Below are 19809 nucleotides of genomic sequence, written 5' to 3'. Positions count from 1 at the left end.
CATGTAATATCAAATTCGACTTCTATAAATTGTAACAAAAAGAACAAATTAAATTGAAAATAGTTATCGTACGTTCACATCTATATTTGTTATTTTTGTTATAATTTATAGAAGTTAAATTTTAATTTGTATGTGTGTGAAGTGATATATATTTTATATTAATTTAACTTGTCAAATTTTTTAAAATTTTTTATGACTATTTAGATGCAGGTACGATTGTACGAAGTTAGAGGATAATCACTTTCCCTTTACATATCTGCATCAACTTTCTCGTTCCAAACAGGCGATGGTGAGCAGAGCGGACACGCCGGCCGCCGCCCATCTTGTCCCAATTCGGCTCCTATAAATTTCCCTCCAAATTCGCACTGATTCCTCACGCTACCCGCCCATCGATCTCGCGCCATCTCACAATGCGGATGAGGGTCTCACTGCTGCTGCTCGCCGCCGCGGCGGTGGCGGCCGCGGCGGAGGCTGCGCCGTCGTCGACGTTGGCCGGGCCGACGCGGCCGGTGACGGTGCCGCCGCGGGACAGGGGCCACGCGGTGGACCTGCCGGACACGGACCCGCGGGTGCAGCGGCGGGTCAAGGGGTGGGCGCCGGAGCAGATCGCCGTCGCGCTCTCCGCCGCGCCCTCCTCCGCCTGGGTCTCCTGGGTCACGGGGGACTTCCAGATGGGCGCCGCCGTCGAGCCGCTCGACCCCACGGCGGTCGCCAGCGTCGTCCGCTACGGCCTCGCCGCCGACTCGCTCGTCCGCCGCGCCACCGGCGACGCCCTCGTGTACAGCCAGCTCTACCCCTTCGACGGCCTCCTCAACTACACCTCCGCCATCATCCACCATGTCCGCCTCCAAGGTAAGATCCACTTCACTTCAGCTTTCGTTGCAGCTTTGGATTTCTTTGCTCAAACAAGTGTGCGATCTGCAGGGCTTGAGCCAGGGACAGAGTACTTCTACCAGTGCGGCGACCCGGCGATCCCGGCGGCGATGAGCGACATCCACGCGTTCCGCACGATGCCGGCCGTCGGGCCGAGGAGCTACCCGGGGAAGATCGCCATCGTCGGGGACCTTGGACTGACGTACAACACCACCTCCACCGTCGAGCACATGGTGAGCAACCAGCCCGACCTGGTCCTCCTCCTCGGCGACGTCAGCTACGCCAACCTGTACCTCACCAATGGCACCGGCACAGACTGCTACTCCTGCTCCTTCGCCAACTCCACGCCCATCCATGAGACGTATCAGCCGCGCTGGGATTACTGGGGAAGGTAGTGATCAGTCACTAACCCAAAAACTGAATCTTTTTTTTTTTACATTTAGCATTGAATCTTTTTCCTAAAACTCTGAACACTTACCACTGAATCTTTTTCTGAAACTCTGCACATTTTGCACTGAATCTTTTTTTTCTGAAACTCTGCACATTTAGCACTGAATCTTTTTTTTTCCTGAAACTCTGAACATTTAGCACTGGATCTTTGTTCTGAAACTCTTAACATTTAGCACTGAACCTTTTTTTTCTGAAACTCTTAACATTTAGCGATTGTTCATAAATTGATTTGTGATGTCTAACTGAAGGTACATGGAGCCAGTGACGTCGAGGATTCCGATGATGGTGGTGGAAGGGAACCATGAGATTGAGGAGCAGATCGATAACAAGACGTTCGCTTCTTACAGCTCCAGATTCTCGTTCCCATCGACGGAGAGTGGATCATTCTCTCCATTCTACTACTCTTTCGATGCTGGAGGCATCCATTTCATCATGCTCGCGGCTTATGCTGATTACAGTAAATCAGGTATACATTCAATTCAGCATCTGAACATCCCACCATGTTGCAGTAACAAAGAGATATCACCTCATGCAATGAAAACATCTTTTTGAAGATTGAATTGCACAATAGTGATTTTATATGCTTCAGTGACATGATTCAGTTGAATTCAGTTAGGACATCAGAGTAAACATTCAGGAAAGAAACACACACCTACTGAGTATAAACATTCAGTAAAGAAACATAATAATGTCAGAAAATGAAGCTGAATCTTGAATGGATTTAAAACCTTCACCTGCATAACGAATTCAGGGAAGCAGTACAAATGGCTGGAGAAAGACTTGGCAAAGGTGGACAGGTCGGTGACCCCCTGGGTGATAGCCGGCTGGCATGCGCCATGGTACAGCACCTTCAAAGCTCACTACAGGGAAGCAGAGTGCATGCGAGTGGCCATGGAGGAGCTCCTCTACTCCTACGCCGTCGACGTCGTCTTCACCGGCCATGTAAGCGACTCATCCGAACATATTCTGAACATTTTGCTTCTTCTCTGAATTCTCTGATGAACTGTGGGTGTCACTCAGGTGCATGCTTACGAGCGTTCGAACCGGGTGTTCAACTACACGCTGGACCCGTGCGGCCCCGTGCACATCTCCGTCGGCGACGGCGGCAACCGCGAGAAGATGGCCACCAGCTACGCCGACGAGCCGGGGCGCTGCCCTGACCCGCTGTCCACGCCGGACCCCTTCATGGGCGGCGGCTTCTGCGGCTTCAACTTCACCTCCGGCCCCGCCGCCGGCAGCTTCTGCTGGGACCGGCAGCCCGACTACAGCGCCTACCGGGAGAGCAGCTTCGGCCATGGCATTCTTGAGGTAAAAAAAAAAAACTCTTCAGATGCTTCATGAAGTAGAAATGTCACCATTGATGAGATGAGATGAAAAATCTTTGGATTTTGCAGGTGAAGAACGAGACGCATGCGTTGTGGAGATGGCACAGGAACCAGGATCTGTACGGTAGTGTCGGGGATGAGATTTACATTGTTCGGGAGCCTGACAAGTGCCTGATCAAATCCAGTAGAAATAGAATAGCTTACTATTGATTAATTTCTATCAGAAGAAGAGCCAAATTACGCGGGCACATTTTATAGTGCTTTGCTAGCTAGTTGTACTCAGATTTGTCAGGTAAATTCCATGCAGCGACCGGCATCTCTGCTGTTGTATACGTGTTCTTGTAAGACATCTGAAGAATGAATGAAGCTTAAATTGTACTTTGTAATTTAGTTGTAGAAATTTTGGAATTATTACAAGATGGAAGAAAGCCTTGCAAAATAGGACTGTGCTTGTTCTTCATTCTCAGATTTATAGCAGAATCTGAAGTTTACTGTCTGGTGGTGTCTCAAATTGGATGCAGGTTTTACTGCAAAATCTGTGTGTGGAAATAGATTAAGCCTGAACAAGATGTACCTGAATTTCGCTGAACCTGGACATGCAAAATCCGCAAAGAAGAAAACACGTTATTTCTGAATAAAATGTATACCTGACAAACACAGGTTTGGCATGTAAAATAGTTGCAGAAGGACCATTAGTCGGGCCAGCTTGTTGGGCTGGGCTTCATTAGCTATTGAGGCCCAAACATAATTGCCGATTAGTCGCCTCCCATCTAATCTCCTTGTCATCTTCTTATCTCCCGCGTCTCCTCCTCTGCAGCCTGCAGCCCGTTCAGCTCGGCGGCGGCGGCGGCGGTCGCCGGAGAGGAGGAGGTGGTGCCGGGATGGTGAGCTTGGCCGCCTACTCCCCTTGCTCCACCGTGGCTGGCGTGCCCAAGAACAAGGGCAACGGCGCCGCCTCCAGCACACACAAGGTCAGCTCAATCCTCTTACTCCTCCCTGCAATCGAATCCAAACCCACGCACGGGAGAGGGAGCGCCGCCTGCTATTGTTCCCATCCCGACGCAGTTCGAGCATCCTACCCACCGTCGCATCCCTCCCCGAGGCGCAGGGCCTCCGCTAGCCGCCGGCGGCGCCACCATCGCCAACCAAGGGTCGCAGCGTCGCTGCCGCTGAGCATAGGGACTCCGCCAGTCGCCGGTTGTTTCATCTCCTCCACCGGGCGCAACGTCTTCAGGAATCACCGGCCGCGAGGCCCAACGCCATTAGTACGCCATATCTGGTTCTTCCCCATTTAAGTCTTGATTGATTTTCTTGTGGGTTTTCCCTTCTCATCTTAGTACAAGTGTTATCTCTTCTCCTAGATCCGATGGGCGATGAGTTAGTTCTGAAATTGAATGCTTAAGTGGCAGTGCATCTCTAGCACATACATACTACTGGATACTGCTTGCGGCTATGTGGCTGCAGTCTGTAGATTCACTAGTGACCAGGCATGGGAGCACAATATCCATAGGAGCTTCATGGTTAGCCTCATCTCCTGAGATAGCAGACAGATTATAGGCTGATCTGAGATAGTACTAAAAGATTTTGGTGTATTGATCATTTTTTGACTACTGGTGTATTGATCAATTGATATCATGCCATATGACTATCTATCTCTATTCACAGTCTTGTAGTTATTAAGTACATAATTAATAATTAAAATTCATGTATTCGCTCTATATCTTTTTATTATTTTAAATATAAATAGACGTATCCCCATATCGGTGTTTTTAAGAACGTGTTGTATCCTCATATCGTGTATCCGTATTCGTATCCCCGTATTTGGGTAACGTAGTGGAGTGGAGTGCTCACAAGCTGTTTGTAGAATTGCTCATGAGCTCGGAGCTCTAATAACGATGAACCCATAGATCTATTATTATTTATTTCGTTATTGCTAGAATGGCTATTTATGAATTAGAAAGGATCCAGTCGGCAGTAACCTGTGCTTTATAAAATGGCCCCAAGCATTCCAATAAAATCAGGTTCTCTGCTGAAGCTATGAGTCTATTACCACTCCCTTCCAAGCACACTTAATGTATATATGCTCATGTGCATTACTTAGCTGTGCAACATGTGAAGATTTTGTTGTCTTCCTTCCATGAATTTCTCACACAATGCAGCCAAGCTCCTTTGTACCATACACATTGTTTTATATAAGCTTTAACTTGTCTGAAGGCTGCTGCCTTTGTTTTTTTTTCGTCTGCTTTACCAACACAGGCCATGGTTAGTAAGTTAAACTATCTACTTTGCAGCTTTTGATCACTGATTAATGAAGTGCATGGCATTCTTGGTCCTTCTATTATATGCAATGACGCGCATCTGTTATCCCGTAGGAATCAATCATGCGGCATGTTGTAGTACAATGTGCCACTTCATGGGACACTCCAAGAACGTCTACTACTAATGGTTCACATGCTGAACCTTCAGCAGTTGTCAAAGCTGGTACTGCCCCTCTGATTCAGGCACTGAAATCAACTGCAAATCAAGATGTTTCTTGCTTTCACTTTCCTGGACATAATAGAGGGAAAGCTTCTCCTCCTTCATTGTCAGAACTTATTGGCTCAAGGACATTTTTGCATGACTTACCTGAGCTACCTGAGCTTGATGATCTCTTCTCCCCTAAAGGTGTGATTTTAGATGCTCAGAAGCGAGCAGCTGAACTATTTGGATCATTTAAAACATGGTTCCTGGTCAATGGAAGTACATGTGGAATCCAGGCCTCAGTGATGGCTACCTGTTCCCCTGGTGACTACCTCATCATACCTCGAAATTGTCATATTTCAGTGATCTCTGCACTGGTTTTGTCTGGTGCTGTGCCCAAATATATAGTACCTGAGTACAATTCCGGGTGGGACATTGCTGGGGGTATTACCCCATCGCAGGTGGATAAAGTGGTTAAGGAACTGGAGGAGGACAGAAAGAAGGTAGGTGCTGTTCTTGTTACATCACCAACCTATCATGGCATATGCAGCAATATACAAGGAATTGTCAATGTTTGCCACCTGCAAGGCATTCCTGTTATAGTTGACGAGGCGCATGGTGCCCATTTCAGGTTTCACAGAAATTTTCCAAGCAGCGCAACTGAGCAAGGTGCCGACTTGGTTGTGCAATCCACACACAAGGTTCTGTGCTCGCTTACACAGTCCTCAATGCTTCACATGGCTGGAGATCTTGTGGATGCAGATAAAGTAAGCCAATGCCTCCAATTGCTCCAGAGCTCAAGCCCAAGTTACCTTCTACTCTCTTCTTTGGATGCCGCAAGGGCTCAGCTGAGTGAGAATGCAGAATCTTTTGATGAACCAGTATCTATGGCTTTAGAAACAAAACATCAGCTGAGGATTATCCCAGGAATATCTGTTTTGGACTTATCAAGCTTTCTTTCTGATTTTCCTGCTATTGATCCCTTGCGTATCACATTAAGTGCTTCAGATCTGCAATTATCTGGATATGAAGCAGATGATTTTTTAGCTGAGGAGCATCAAATTGTATCTGAGCTGGTCGGTACACAGGCCGTGACATTTGCAGTCAACTTAGGGACCAGAAGGCATGATGTTCAGAGGCTTGTACATTCTGTAAAGCATCTGTCAGAAAAATACTTCTCTGAAAATGGGTCCAGTTCCAGAAAAGAGAATCCTGCTAGTAGCCCACTGGACAAGTTCTCCATCAAGTTGACACCAAGGGAGGCCTTCTTTTTAAAGAAGAGGAGAGTGTCCATCGAGGATAGCCTTGGTGAGATTTGTGGTGAGCTTATCTGCCCTTATCCACCAGGTATCCCGGTGCTGATCCCAGGTGAGATAGTAACGCAGGATTCACTGTCATACTTGATGGATGTCAGGGACAACGGCATAGCAATCAGTGGAGCAGCTGATGGTGAGCTCAAGTCCATTATGGTATGCAACGTGTGAACTGATGACTCTGCTATTGTTTCAAGATATCTCTCAGAACCACAGATATGAACAACAATCATGTAAAAGATGGGACTGGTCACTTGGCCAAATGATCGCATCACATTTCGTGTTCTGAGAAGGAAAATATTAGTTGTCAAGCTGCAACATGGAACCAAAATATGAATATGGTCTATGGCATGTGATCTATCATCTATGTGAGTATGAAGTATGGAGCACGAACCACAGAAGCGGCAACCTTTCGTCTGAAGTGCCTTGGAATGTAATGATATCCTTCTTTTTCTCTATGTCTCTTCAAGAAAACAAATAAATTAGCCGGTAAGTAACAATTGCTGTACGTCTCTTTACCTTTTTAGCTTTCCTCTCCAGAACGGAAGCGGAAGCCTCAATCTGAACATAGCATCAGGTACAAGTTTGCACACCTGCATGGTTCTCCAGAAGCATGTTGAGAGGTTGATCGATCAAGGAATCTAGCTGCTCTTGTAAGTTTCAACATCAACTCAAGAATTCACGAGTGTTCTACAGCGTGTACCGAAAGAATCAGCTTATAGCACATCATTGCAGTGACCATTTATATATTCATTTCTAGTACTAGAAGTCTAGAACAGCTAAATACAAAGCAATACTTGCAAATTAAAGACCACTCAAACCTGGTGCTCAGGGGTTGAGGGCATGATACTAAAGTAGCAGATTTAGTTGCTAGAATTAATTTAGTGCTTAATCCACTTATAAATTGCAATCACCAACCAAGAAGTAATGTGGTGATGATGCAGTTAGGTTTGTCACGGGTTGGCTTTTTGCCAGAAGTGAGCTCACCATAAACAAGAAGGACTTGAGAGCTAACTCTGTGCCCCCACTGTACTGTTTGTTTTGCTCTCAATCATGTAATCACAGAAAAACTATTTTTTGGACTGATTGATCTCATGTAATCCAAACTTACTGTGATAAACAATCATGCAGCATCTGTACTCTTCATATTTCCATTAAAAGTAACATATCCTCAGAGGATGACACATGGGGCTGTCTTTCTAGCGTAGGCATAAGATAAATCGTGTTAACGTAGAGTGATGAATTTAAGATACCTTCATTTTCTAAAAAAAACATAATTATTTGCCACATGAAAAACGAAATAGTTGTTTTAGTAGTCTGACTAATTAATCATGCTTCTTAATCAATTAGACTGTCGCTGACATTCCACTAATTGTCGTACATTTTGGTAGCATGGTACTACTAATATCGTCATTTAACTTAACTGATAAAAACGAAACATCACATCAAAGATATGCTTGTTCGCATCAACTGATTAATAACCTTTGTTATCTCCTAGTTTGTCCGAAAAAGAAGTGCAACTAAATTCATAAACAGAAGCTACTAGCAATTGAGTCACGTAGCAACAGTGCCTATTATTAATTCATGGTTGGTGAGATTAATTAATCATCTAACAGGAGCCATGATCACAATTCGAAAATGACATGCTTCTTTTCTACTTCCTGCTACCCATATCATTACAGAATTTCGCCCGAATTGCATAGGAAACAGTTCAGTTTTTTTTACAGGAATTACAAAATTTGGTGGCAATACGTGTCTGGTACTTTTCCTCGTTGGCAATTCTAAAGCTACCGACAAAGCAGTGTGGTGTATTGCCAATCTGCCTTGTCATTTTCTCGACGTGTGATGAGCAACCGAAAAAAAAAAGTACAGTAGCTGTCACTTGTGTAAGCTAGCTAGCTGTGGTACTACGTGTACCAGCCTTAATTACTTAACCAAATTGCGCTCATAATTGGAATCAACTGGTAATTAGCTAGTAATTAATTAGCTGGATGCAGTGCAGCAACAGTACATTCTCCAGTAGATGCGTGTACGCTTGGTCGCACACCGGCGTTGCTGAGCCACCAGAGACTTGAATGCATGATTAATGTGGTGTTTCTAGCAGCAAATTTATTACCATCAGGAGCTAGCTACTGACAAGACAATTACACAAGAACAGTTAATCCCTAGGATCACATGCTAACAGAAAGCAGCAGAGAGCTAGAAGAAAAGGGGAGAGAGAACAAAAGAAGAAGATTATGAAGCTCACATGTAGAGATTATTACAGATAGCAAGCACTGTCAATATCGTTGATGACAATTTGTACAGGTTCACATGCCCATGTAACTATGTACACACTACTGAACACGTTGATGCCCAACCAAATGAATTGAAGGCCAAACCAAAAAAAAAAAAAGAAGAAGAAGGAAACACAGCCATGCATGCATGCATGTAGTACCAATTCATTCAGAGAATTGAAATGATGTTCAACACAGCCACATGGAAACTACTAATCAATATGCAAATCAAATCAAGAGCACTACCCCATGCCTGCATGTTGTTAATCATTCATCAGTTGCATGCATGCATGGATTCATGATGCAGCAGTAATAATGCTTTTCTTTTGCTAGCTAATACTGCAGCAAGCCAGCAAGGAGAGGAGACTGAGAATTCAGAGTTGCAGTGTGTGTTCAGTTCAGGCATGAGCTGCTTCCATGGCCATCTCGAGCTGTCGGAGGGAGAGGGAGGATGGGAGGGAGAAGGCGTTCACCATGCCTCCGACCTTGTTCATGCCGTCCCACCCGATGTGGCCGACGTGCTGCACGTCGGTCGGGTACCCGATCACCATCTCCCTCTCCTCTTCGTCTTCCTCCTCGTCGTCGTACATGGCGAAAATCTGGGACAGGCTCTTGATCCCCTTGATCAGCCGCTGCACGCCGGTGGCCACGATGCCAGAGGACGCCACCGCCGCCGCCGCCGCCGCCGTGGCGCCTTTCACCTTCTCGCCGCCGCCTTCTTCCTCCGCGCCTTTTGATCAATTGCAGGTTAGCAGCTACGTACTCTAATGATGTCGTTGAAAAGATTGATGTTATCATCTTCAGTACTACTCGGTGATCAAGAACTCACTCTGTGCGGCGGCGGCCATGGCGGCGGCGGAGGCGGAGGAGGAGGAAGGGTCGTTCTGCGTCGTCGTCGTCGACTTCTTGTCGTGCGGGTCGGCGACGTCGACGGCGGACTGCGACATGCAGCCGATGGAGAAGGGGAAGACGCCGGCGCTGCCGCGGCGTTCCTTCATGGCAGCAGCAGCCAATGAGAATCTTGAATTCTTGATTACTTCTACTACGGACGATGACAAGGTAGAGGAGAAGAAGAAGAAGCAACTAGCAGCAACAATGGTTAGCAAGAAATATATACAGAAATTGTGTGTATATGTATGTATATATGGTAGAATATATGGCAAGAATGATCAGTGTCTCCTTTCTTGGGTTTTTGGCTTTGTTGCCAAGGATGCATGATTGGCAGCTTATATAGAGGGGGAGGCCTGAAAGAAGGGGAAAGTTGAGGTTTGGTGAGAGAGAAGGACAGAGAGAAAGTAGAGACAGACAGAGATCTGTACGTGGTAGAGTATGGTATGGTATCCTCAGTTTGAGATTTGTGATCCAGATTATCTTTGTTTAGGACCTACTAGAGGGGATTGTACATGTATCATGTACTCTTTGATTGCCTTTGGATTTGTTAATTTTGTCATTGCTGCTTTGCTAGTGCTGGTGCATGATGATGATCAACAGTGTATCTTCCTCTCTTTCATGGTGTACAACATTCCTAACACTTGAAAGTTACATAAATTCTCTCTTGGATGTCTCATGCTAGCACTTGAAAAAAAAATTCAAACCTTAAGTGCACCTGACACTTGTGACATCCATGTTAAGATAGTATTAGCATCTTTTTATCTAGATAAACATATTCTCTCTGGAGAAATATCCGGGGGTTTTCCAGCTAGCTCCACAAGGTGGTGGGCTAGACGACTGGGTTCGAAGCCTCACCCCTTCTAATTATTTGATATTAGATCATTCCCTAATAATTGCGTCTTTTTTTCCTCTCTGTTTTTTTTTTACTTGATAGGTCAGGAAAATGTTCAGGGTGAAGCAGGTAGCAAGGTTGACAAGAATGAACCTTACCACAGCCAGCCGACAGTACAGTCCATAGCAAAATCTAGCAGGTATAAAGGGTAAAAGTGATGGATTGATTTATCCATCTACCCTGGACTGGATCTCCTCCAGAGTCAACTTCGTAATCTTCAATATGAATCAACTTCAAGTAGTATAATTTAAATTGATTTGCATAAGGTTAGCAAGTCTCTGAATCTGCTCCAACCCAACCACCTGGTTCTTCTTTAATCCCATTTGGAAAACAAGAAAGGGATTGTTCACATGCTGCCGAAGCAGACAGACATTATAAAGGAGAAATACTTGTACGCACGCATTGGCAGAAGCAGAACATTTGTCACAATAAACAAACGGCCACATGAATCCTTGTCTTGCCTTCAAGACCAAGCTTGCCATGCAGAAATGGGTCCAGAATGCAAGGCCTCTTCAGAGTTGAGAGTTCAGACATGCTGATGCTGAATTGTTGCATCAGTTGATCTGCAGCTGCAGAATTGGAGCTATAGCCAACAACCAACCAGGTGCAGTTCAGTTCTTGGAGAGAATTAGCAGCAGCAGGAGAAGAGGAGGAGATCGACATCGATCTCTGGAGTGGGGTGCAAGCGATTCTGGAGCACTAAGAAAAGAAAAGGCAAGCGAATTGAAAAGAGGAGATGACTAAAAGAGGTAGTGTGATAGTGCAGTGCAAGATGGAGGAAGGTTGTTGCTGGTATGGTTGTTGCAGTGAACACGTCGATCCAACCCTACACTGATACGGAATGCTAAGTTGCTCACTCCTACATACATATGCATACTACCTGTACCTACATTGATACCAGTATAGCTGGTGATCAGATCAGTTCAGTCCTTCACTGTACAGTTGTAGTAGTAGTAGTCAACTGGAGGTCCATACTAACCGTAGCACCTTTCTGCTGATGAACAGTTGTACAAATGCATCATGCATGTGGTCAATAGAAAAATTCAGGTGCTATACATGGGTGCCTTTTCAATAGGATTTTAATGAGGCCAAGGAATTGACGTTGGTCTTTGTCTCTTTGAGCGCATGTTGGGGGACTGTAATAATAGGTGTGAGCGCGCTATACGTTATACGTGTGTAATGTTGTACGTGCGTATGTGTTTTCCGTGTAACAAAAAAAAGAATTCAGAACTCGGTATAAGCAAGAAATGGAGTGCCATCCCTGTGAAAACAACTCTGCATAATTAAAATCAGAGGCAGATAATGATAGGATAATCAGATCATGCATGTAGATATGAACAAATCTACAGTCCGTCATGCATATATGGCCGGGGGGATTGGTTGTTGCTGGCCTTTGCCATGCTTGCAAACGAACAAGACAATCCTCCTGTTTTCTGCAACCGAAACAAGCAAGCATGGAGCATGCTGATTACAGATACAGATTGGTGGTTGCCTGCCTGCATGCGTCCGTACTACTGCATGCTGGAAGGAAGGAAAGGGAAGGAATCAGGTCGCTGGCTGTGGAATCACGAGCATATGCCTCTTTCTTGGTCCTTTCCTTCTTCTTGTTTGCTCGGTCTACATGCCTTCCAAAATCTAATCAGTTAGGAGAATGAGATTTTTCTTCTTTGTATTTCATAGCATAATTAAAAAAATGATTTTGGTTAAGGGATCATCTCTTGTTATTTTCTCTCTTTTTTCCTGTTTACCTATTGTGTAGTCGTGTTGAGCTGTCAGGTTCCACTTGGAAGAATCACAGTGCTAGTGATGATCAATTTGTCAATTTGTCATGGTGCATAATGAATTAATGACTACTAGTAGCAATTGATCCATTACTAGTGGCCCCAAGAAAGCATTGATTTACATTAGCACAAGTGTTGGCACACTAGTACAGATGAACACAAGGCTGATGGCGATAATGATTTGGAAGTAGCAGCTTATGCGTAGGAATCGTCTGAATATGATTGATCTTAGTAGTAGTACATGAGATGAGAGACAGGAGAAGAGAAGAGAAGCATCATTGCTGCTATGGCATTGCAGTCGTCAGCAGCAACGACTGGAAGCAGAGAATGTCACTCCCATCCCAGGAGCAGAATGCCTCTCATTCTCACCACCAAAGCGGTGGTTGTGGTGGGGATAGATAGATGCACGTTAGACAATGCACGCTCGCACGGCCAGTCGGCCACCACCATCACTTCTCCTCTGTTTCCTCCTCCCTTTTTGGCTGCCTTGCAGTTGCATTGCCATTGCACTGTGTGATGTGTGTTTGTGCAATTGCATAGGCAGAGTCAGCCTTTCCAAGTACACGCCTCACTATCGCCTTTCCAAGTGCACCTGCCTCTGCCTCTGCCCTGCTGCTGATACAGTTTCAAATACCGGTTTGTCAATAATTACCGTCCTGGGAAATCCGGTAACAGGCAGTTTTTGTTGGGCAGAAATCTAAATCAAAATACAAGATTTGAATTTTTATTCGGTAACCAACTAAAATAATCCTAAATTTATTTTTTTTTGGTATTATATGAGGAGCTTGAGATTTCGAGAAACAGCTAGAAAAGTTAAGTTAGGTTTCTCAGCTTTTGACTTTAATTAATTTTCTTTTTGTTTCTATAACTAATTTGGGTAGGTGAGAATATGCATTTTGTTTGGAGGAGCTGAAGATTTCGAAACAAGCTGTTGCTACTTACGAAATAACCAAATTGGTTCTTATGTTCTTACTCACGGATAGCCTCCATTTTCCAGACCACTTCTCCAGTGCTGCGTATGCAATACTGGACATATACAGTCTTGTCATGCTCATGCTGTCATGCACTGCACTTACCGCTTTGTGGGGCTCTCTCCTCTTATTAGCCGTGCCGTCTAATTTTGCCATTGCCTGACTGCCTGTTAGATTGTTCGCTCGATGATTGACTTGACTAATGACAAACTGATGATAAACATTAGGTGCACCATTAGGCGAGTTTAGTGAGCCGTATCTGTATGCAGAGAGCGTGCCCGGTACCATACTTGTCTTGATGGACACTTCACCATTTCTTCTTAAAAAAATTAGCATAAGCTAGGTATTCCTTTGCAGTATATTTAATGTCTATGGGCATTATATGCACTTAATAGCCATGATCCTTTAGCAGAACACGAAATGCAAAGTGGAAGGGTACTGATAATTTAAAATTTGGCAAGGAACAGATGTTGGATGTAAAGTTTAATGGAGACATAAGCTTGGTAAACAATACTGGAATAAAGGCAACAGCAGCACAGCAGAGCGAAAAAAATCCATTAGAAAAACGACATGTCCATGCAAACAGTTGCCAGCAAGCTACTCTTATAAACCATACAAAGCAATTTGGGATAGAAGTTAAACTGGTAAAGTCAACTGAAATTAACAGTCATCCATCCTCTTCAGATGGTAGGTACCTCAAAATGTATGTGACAGGAGATGGCATGACTCTCAACATGAAATCCGCGCAAGAAGCAAGTTACAACCTCGGACACCACATCATCTATTGTAAAACTAACAGCTATGTACAAAAGGCACGTCAAAGGTAGAGAGCCAAACTTTGGGATAAATCAAAGCAGAAGCAGACTCTCAGCCAACAGCATGTGGAACCATCTCAAGTATAAATGAATCCTCCAGTCTTCCTCCTCCCTCTCCCCATCCTCCTCTTTCTAATGTACATTTTGGTTATAAAAATGCTTTTACACCTTACAGATCAAAATTGTGCAGCGGTAACAGCAGGATATATCAACCCCTTACATAATCGGCGTGTTCTGACAATGAATTGGACAATGTCTTCCCACGCAGCATTCACTCAGGATATTCTTCAGCTGCTACGCCAACTCTCACAAAGTGATGAATCTCATGCACCAATCTAGCAGGGTGCATGAGGATATAGGAAGTGCTACCCGCAAATGGATGAATCACCCATTTGTGCCGAGCTACACTAGTTGTAGCAAATGCAGCACCTAGAAACAAGTTGCAGTTTGGCGTTCAAATGCTCAGTTACTCCACAGGATCCTCACTCAGCACCCAGCAGTTTGGGCTGCATTGTATTAATAGGGAATGACGTATGGTAACGCAATGACATCTGCCTGGTCAATCTTCAGAGGCTGAGCCCACACTTGGGAAGCTCCATCGGCCTCAGTCTCTGACTCGGTTTTCTTTGGTTGTGTGCCATCATGGTCAAACAGCCAGTCCTGGTCATCGTGCCCATGCCATTCCATCATTTGAGGTGCTTCAGGAATGCTGTATATCTGACTGAGATACTTGCTGTCTGGGTGTGGCAACTTCTTAGTAGGTGCACCATTCTCGGATGCAACTAGAGGATCATGAAGCCGTGGCTCAACTGAAGATCGTTGACCTTCCTGGTTGCCATTGATCTTCTCTTCCTTCTTGTGTTGCCTTATAGCCTTTTCAATATTTATGGCCTCCGGCTTCACAGAAGAGAGTGGCGCGGCTACATGAGATGCTGTACCATTCTCCACAGGAGTGTTGGAGTGGGCTGGTCTTGGCAACTTTGTAGGCCGCATTGTATCATGATGGTCTGTACATCATCAGAAGTCTTATAATATAATGTACCATAGAAAAATATAATGGTGTTCTACAACACTATACAATACTGATAAGTGCAGAAAAAACAGAAAAAGAATGAACTCACTTTGCAAGTAGCCATTCATCTCGTGGTTCTTTCGCTTCTTCAGGTTTTCATCAGCTTGGGCAGCTTTTGCATCATCAGCTGGTGGGGCTAAAGGAGGGGTTGAGGACTTCATGTGAAGACTATTATCTACCTGATAATTTATACTGTTTTCTCTTAGCTTATCATGCTCTTTGTTATTATTTTGTTCGTCTTTCTCCTTCTTTGCCTCTTTATCCCTTTTCTTCTCTTTGTGTTTATCTTTCTCTTTCCTTTTCTTTTTCTCGTGTCGATCACTCTTCTTATCCTCCTTTGCAACATCAGGTGCCCCATCTCTGACCTTCTCCATCCTTTCAGTTCTTCCATCTGTAATTTTCTCCATAGTTGGAGGTTTTGAATTAATCTGTTTTGGATCGATAATATTATTCTGCAATATCCTTCCACCCTGTTCCTTTTCCTTCCCCATAGCAGGGGAAGCACCTCCTGCATCAGGTTTCTTAGAAGAAATGGAAATGCTCTCAGGTGGTCGTACAAGCCCATTTGGCCTTCGTATTGTAATACTTGGGCTTGGGATAGATGACCTAGGCATTCCTCTATCTGTCCCTGCTGTTGCACTAGAAGTCGATGGACTGTCAAACCTCTGTGTTGGAATCTCCATTGGCCGACCAACCTTACCATTTCCCTTATGCATGGTATTAGCAGGGCTTGGAAGCAGTGGAGAATTGGTGCCAGCTTCTTTCTTCGCAGTCTCTTTGTTTGGACTATCAGTTCTCTTCTGAACCAGTATGCTAATGTTATTGATTCGCTGTCCCATCCCATCTTTCTTTGGTGCAGAATCAGTAGAGTTAGAGAGAGGCCTTGCAACTTTAACTCTTTCTTTTTCTGCTGTAGGTGCTGCAATGAAGACATCAGAAGTTCTTTGAGATGAACTGGTGATGTTGTCTCCACGTCGAATTGCTGTCCCATTTTTTTGTTGGTTGATGCTGATGCTCTTCTGTCCCAAGACCTCAGTTTTCCTTGAAGCATTAATAGAGTGACTATGCATTTTATTAGCTGCAGTTCTTTCATTCTCCAGTGCAGGTGCAGCACTAAAGCCTTCACGACCTCGTTGATTTGAAACAGAAAAGTTCTGAACAGATTGATTCGTCGTCCCTTTCTCATTTTGTGTCCTCGTGACCAAGTCCTCCCTGGATTTAGGATCCTTAATTTCTTCAGACTTCCTGCTGCTCTCTCCAACTTTTTGCCCATGGAGAGCCTCGCTGTGTCTTTCAGTTCCTTCTTCTAATTCCCTGCTTTTATCTTTGCTCTTGTCCTTTTTCTTGTCTTTGTGTTTTTCTTTCCGATCCTTTTTATCTCTGTGCTTGTCTTTGCTCCTTTCTTTATCCTTCTTGTCTTTGCCTTCTTTTCTTTCTTTGTCCTTCTTGTCCTTCTTATGCTTCTTCTCCTTGTGTTTCTCCTGAAACAAGGAGGGTTTTTCAGTTAAGTAGAGTTTGAGAATAAAACAAATAACTAAAAAACGCGAAGATGTATGTCAACAATACCATTCATGAATGAACATATTGAAATGATTTTCAAAAGAAAATTTCTCTGAGCTGATAATCATTAACCTCACAGGATGACCAAGGTAACATAATAAGACTTTTACGTACAAGAGAGACTGTCCTGGGGAACTGCCTAAAGACATACTACTGAACAACAAGTTACCGATGCTGCAGTCACTGAGATGTAAATCATTAACACTACAAGCCAATAAGTAGCATCATAAATGGCTTCCGCTGTACTATCCTTATCAAGTTGTATCGGAAATGGTATTTTTGAACCAGTGAAATAGTACTACATAAATATTGAATAATTATAAGCAAGATTGGCTAGCTACTGCCTTTTAAACAAACGAGACAAAAAAATGCAGGATTTTTTGGTAACAAATTTATCCTATTGAAATGCAAACTAATTGTTTCTGCAATATCCAAGACTAATTGTGCGCCTGATTCTGTATATGAAGCTACACACTGTATTTTGCTTTGGAGAATTGTACCAATTATTATCAAGTTACAGATCAAAAGATATGCAACAACCATGAGTTACCTTTGTTTTGAAATTAAACTACTAGCCTACAAATAGTTAGCGGAGAAAACACCTTTATATTAACAAAAGCGTGAGTCCGGGTGACAAAACAAAGTGGGGGAATCACTAAATAAGAGCATATTTTTACTAAGTGTTGCATATCATGTATTCATGTTATATAAACTGTATCATAGCCATTGTTTTCACTTGTTTGACACCACTAAAAGTTGTTTAAGAGTAAAACTCAAGTGTGACATAGTTCCCTGATGCCAGAATGTAACAGAACTTTGTAAGCTTGCATAGATACAAAATCATCCATAATGTTAGCAATTATCATACGGATGGAATGCATAGACACTACAGGCATATTTCACAGCCAACAGCCAGAAGAATAAAAGAAAAAACACACAAACATGGCATTTGCTTTTGTGAGACATAAGCTTAAAGTCCAAATCTTTTCATTTTTAGTGCATTTGTGTTGCCACTTCAGCTTAGCCCCTTTGAACTTTCATGTTAAATGCATTTTCTACTTACTCAAAATATGGACAATAAACAGAAGCATGAACAGAAGTGAACAACATGTTAGCTGTAATAAAAAAAAATTGAAGCAGAATGAAATATGCACGAAGCAGATTGACAGATTTGAGGATCTATGCAACCACAGGAACAGCACATAGACAAAGACAGACTGAGGACAGGTATACCAAAGGGAAAAGGCAGTTAAATCTGTTAGAATCATGTATATGCACAACCATGAAGGCAACATAACAGAAGCACAAGTTCCGCCTACCTAAAGTAATAATGACTTAGTGAGGAAATGTTGTAATACATAATCAGGCATGGAAAGAAGAAGAGAGAGGATTGAAATCAGCATTATATAGAAAAGAAGAAGAGAGAGGATTGAAATCAGCATTATATAGAAACAAATGCTGGAATACATATATGGTCTACAGCCTAGAAGGGAAAGCTAAAATTGATTTAGAACAACCACTATTGAGACTGACAATTAATAAAAGACACATTCCACCATAGTGATTCTGGTCAGACAATTACTAAGGTCAGTAACGTACAACTTTATTTTAACATAGACAAAGTTAGCATAACATGCATCATGCTAGCTTTGTAACTTCCACAAAGATGCATGTCAAGACCATAAAAGGAGTGTAGTAATTGACTGTCCAATCTTCTATCAACATGTCCATGACATAATTGAAAATTGAATGTAACCTCTAACAAACAAAATAACCAACGAAGTTTTTTCTACCACACCATCTTCGCAGCCATCAGAATGGTGCAAAACAACACGTCGTGGTTTTCATGAAGACTCGAGTAGGTTTCAGCTAGCAAAGTGGCAAGATAAATATGCTACAATCCACTAGCCTATCTAATATAGTTGAGATAAGCATGACGTAAGTTGCGACCAATGAATAAACACTATACGTTACTACATTATCTTCCGTCGATCCATCCAAAAGAAGACGCCTACCTTTAACCGCTTAGTCAAAGACCTAATTTATCCAGCTCAAGCCATCAAGGACACTTTTAGGAAAGCATTGGTCTAGCAAATCTAAATTCCATGGATGTCTCGTGAGATCCCCGTGAGCAGCGATAACGCCTCCCGCGAGCCGACAAGGCTGTGATCTAACCCTAGTAGCCCAGCAGCTGAAAATTCCTAAGACATCAGCCCTAATCATCTAGGGCTAGCTTATCCCCCCTCCCCTCTCCCCACCAGAACGTGACCTACGGCTTGGTTCTGAAATTCTACAGGCAACTGCAACAGCATAAGTCAGGTTAAGATATCCCCGGATGCATGTGTACTAGTAGCGATCAATGGAGCGAGGAGGACGGAGACGGGGGTGGCATGGGGGGAGTGTGAGATTGTTTGGGGTTTCCACCTTTTCGAGCAGGTGCGAGGCTAGCTGGCCGTCGGGGCGGGCGGTCTTCTCATATCCTGGGGGCGGAAACGGGAAGCAGCGAGACATGGCACGGCCGCCTCGGGCCCCGGATCACCCACCACCTCCTCCCTCCTCCGCCTCAGGTCACCACCACCACCACCACCGCAGACACCTCCTCCGCCGCCGCCGCGGGCGCGGGCGCGGGCGGTCCTCCTCCCCTCCTCCTGGTGGCGCAGCAACCGGGGCCGCCTCACTCGTGCCACGGCGACCATGTCCTCGGGGCTCTCATCCCCGGCGCCGGCGCCGGAATCGCGGGGATCTGGGCGGGGGCGGGGCCGAATTATCGGCGGCGCGGGGGGATCCGAGGATCCGACCCCCCACCCAATCGGAATCGGGGGGGCTGCAGTGCTGGGTTCGTTGCGATGCGATCCCCCAACCTTTTCCGTTCAAATTTCTCCTCCACCTTCTCGCTGCCGCCTCTGTGTGTCAGGTTTGGATTCGGAGGAGGAGGAGAAGGAGTAGGGTTGAGGAGGAGGAGGAGCGCGAGGAGGAAGGGGACTCCACCGCACCGCACCGGAGGAGGGGGAGGAGGAGGAGGAAGGGGGAAGGGAAGAGGAAACCGGAAAGAGGAGACTGGGTAGGGGTATATATAGCCCAGGTCCGCCTCGCTTATTTCTGGGTTGGGCCCCTCACCGCGCCCAACAAC

The 19809-nt window shown here is 44.5% G+C and overlaps 4 protein-coding genes across 8 annotated transcripts; 2 read left to right on the top strand and 2 right to left on the bottom strand.

The window, feature by feature from the left end:
• Nucleotides 1–228: 228 nt before the first annotated feature.
• On the top strand, nt 229–3034 carry LOC4334779 (purple acid phosphatase 15). The gene is made up of 6 exons (XM_015776489.3): nt 229–852; nt 925–1264; nt 1572–1789; nt 2075–2265; nt 2344–2631; nt 2718–3034. Exons 1-6 carry the CDS (start codon nt 411–413, stop codon nt 2856–2858), a joined length of 1620 nt encoding a protein of 539 aa, XP_015631975.1. The 5' UTR covers nt 229–410; the 3' UTR covers nt 2859–3034.
• Nucleotides 3035–3432: 398 nt separating this feature from the next.
• On the top strand, nt 3433–7554 carry LOC4334778 (uncharacterized). Of its 5 annotated transcripts, none has more exons than XM_066308837.1 (3): nt 3433–3619; nt 5021–6854; nt 6962–7554. In XM_066308837.1, the coding sequence occupies exons 1-2, from the start codon at nt 3530–3532 to the stop codon at nt 6590–6592; spliced, it is 1662 nt and encodes a 553-aa protein (XP_066164934.1). In that variant the 5' UTR covers nt 3433–3529; the 3' UTR covers nt 6593–6854; nt 6962–7554. The 5 variants fall into 5 exon arrangements, with proteins under 5 accessions (XP_066164934.1, XP_015631972.1, XP_015631973.1 ...); XM_015776486.3 differs by having other exon boundaries at nt 6949–7554; XM_015776487.3 differs by having other exon boundaries at nt 4940–6854; nt 6949–7554.
• Nucleotides 7555–8686: 1132 nt separating this feature from the next.
• LOC107277808 (CRIB domain-containing protein RIC4) lies at nt 8687–10028 on the bottom strand. The gene is made up of 2 exons (XM_015776490.3): nt 9527–10028; nt 8687–9427 (listed from the first exon to the last, which is right to left on the bottom strand). Exons 1-2 carry the CDS (start codon nt 9693–9695, stop codon nt 9096–9098), a joined length of 501 nt encoding a protein of 166 aa, XP_015631976.1. The 5' UTR covers nt 9696–10028; the 3' UTR covers nt 8687–9095.
• Nucleotides 10029–13868: 3840 nt separating this feature from the next.
• On the bottom strand, nt 13869–19722 carry LOC4334775 (uncharacterized). The gene is made up of 3 exons (XM_015776730.3): nt 19104–19722; nt 15169–16600; nt 13869–15054 (listed from the first exon to the last, which is right to left on the bottom strand). The coding sequence occupies exons 1-3, from the start codon at nt 19188–19190 to the stop codon at nt 14564–14566; spliced, it is 2010 nt and encodes a 669-aa protein (XP_015632216.1). The 5' UTR covers nt 19191–19722; the 3' UTR covers nt 13869–14563.
• Between the last annotated feature and the right edge of the window lie 87 nt (nt 19723–19809).

This window comes from Oryza sativa, chromosome 3 (genome assembly GCF_034140825.1).
Source record: "Oryza sativa Japonica Group chromosome 3, ASM3414082v1".
NCBI classification, from domain to species: domain Eukaryota; kingdom Viridiplantae; phylum Streptophyta; class Magnoliopsida; order Poales; family Poaceae; genus Oryza; species Oryza sativa.
Note: the sequence above shows the minus strand (reverse complement) of the source record. Positions and strands in the feature narration are given on the sequence as shown.

Coding starts and splice junctions, on each gene's coding strand:
- LOC4334779 (XM_015776489.3), top strand. CDS start 411: ATGCGGATGAGGGTCTCACTGCTGCTGCTCGCCGCCGCGGCGGTGGCG. Junction 2,266..2,343: donor ACGTCGTCTTCACCGGCCAT/GTAAGCGACTCA, acceptor GGTGTCACTCAG/GTGCATGCTTACGAGCGTTC. Junction 2,632..2,717: donor TCGGCCATGGCATTCTTGAG/GTAAAAAAAAAA, acceptor TGGATTTTGCAG/GTGAAGAACGAGACGCATGC.
- LOC4334778 (XM_015776485.3), top strand. CDS start 3,530: ATGGTGAGCTTGGCCGCCTACTCCCCTTGCTCCACCGTGGCTGGCGTG. Junction 3,914..5,020: donor CGCGAGGCCCAACGCCATTA/GTACGCCATATC, acceptor GTTATCCCGTAG/GAATCAATCATGCGGCATGT.
- LOC107277808 (XM_015776490.3), bottom strand. CDS start 9,695: ATGAAGGAACGCCGCGGCAGCGCCGGCGTCTTCCCCTTCTCCATCGGC. Junction 9,428..9,526: donor CATGGCCGCCGCCGCACAGA/GTGAGTTCTTGA, acceptor ATTGATCAAAAG/GCGCGGAGGAAGAAGGCGGC.
- LOC4334775 (XM_015776730.3), bottom strand. CDS start 19,190: ATGTCTCGCTGCTTCCCGTTTCCGCCCCCAGGATATGAGAAGACCGCC. Junction 16,601..19,103: donor CCTCGCACCTGCTCGAAAAG/GTGGAAACCCCA, acceptor TCCTTGTTTCAG/GAGAAACACAAGGAGAAGAA. Junction 15,055..15,168: donor GATGAATGGCTACTTGCAAA/GTGAGTTCATTC, acceptor GATGATGTACAG/ACCATCATGATACAATGCGG.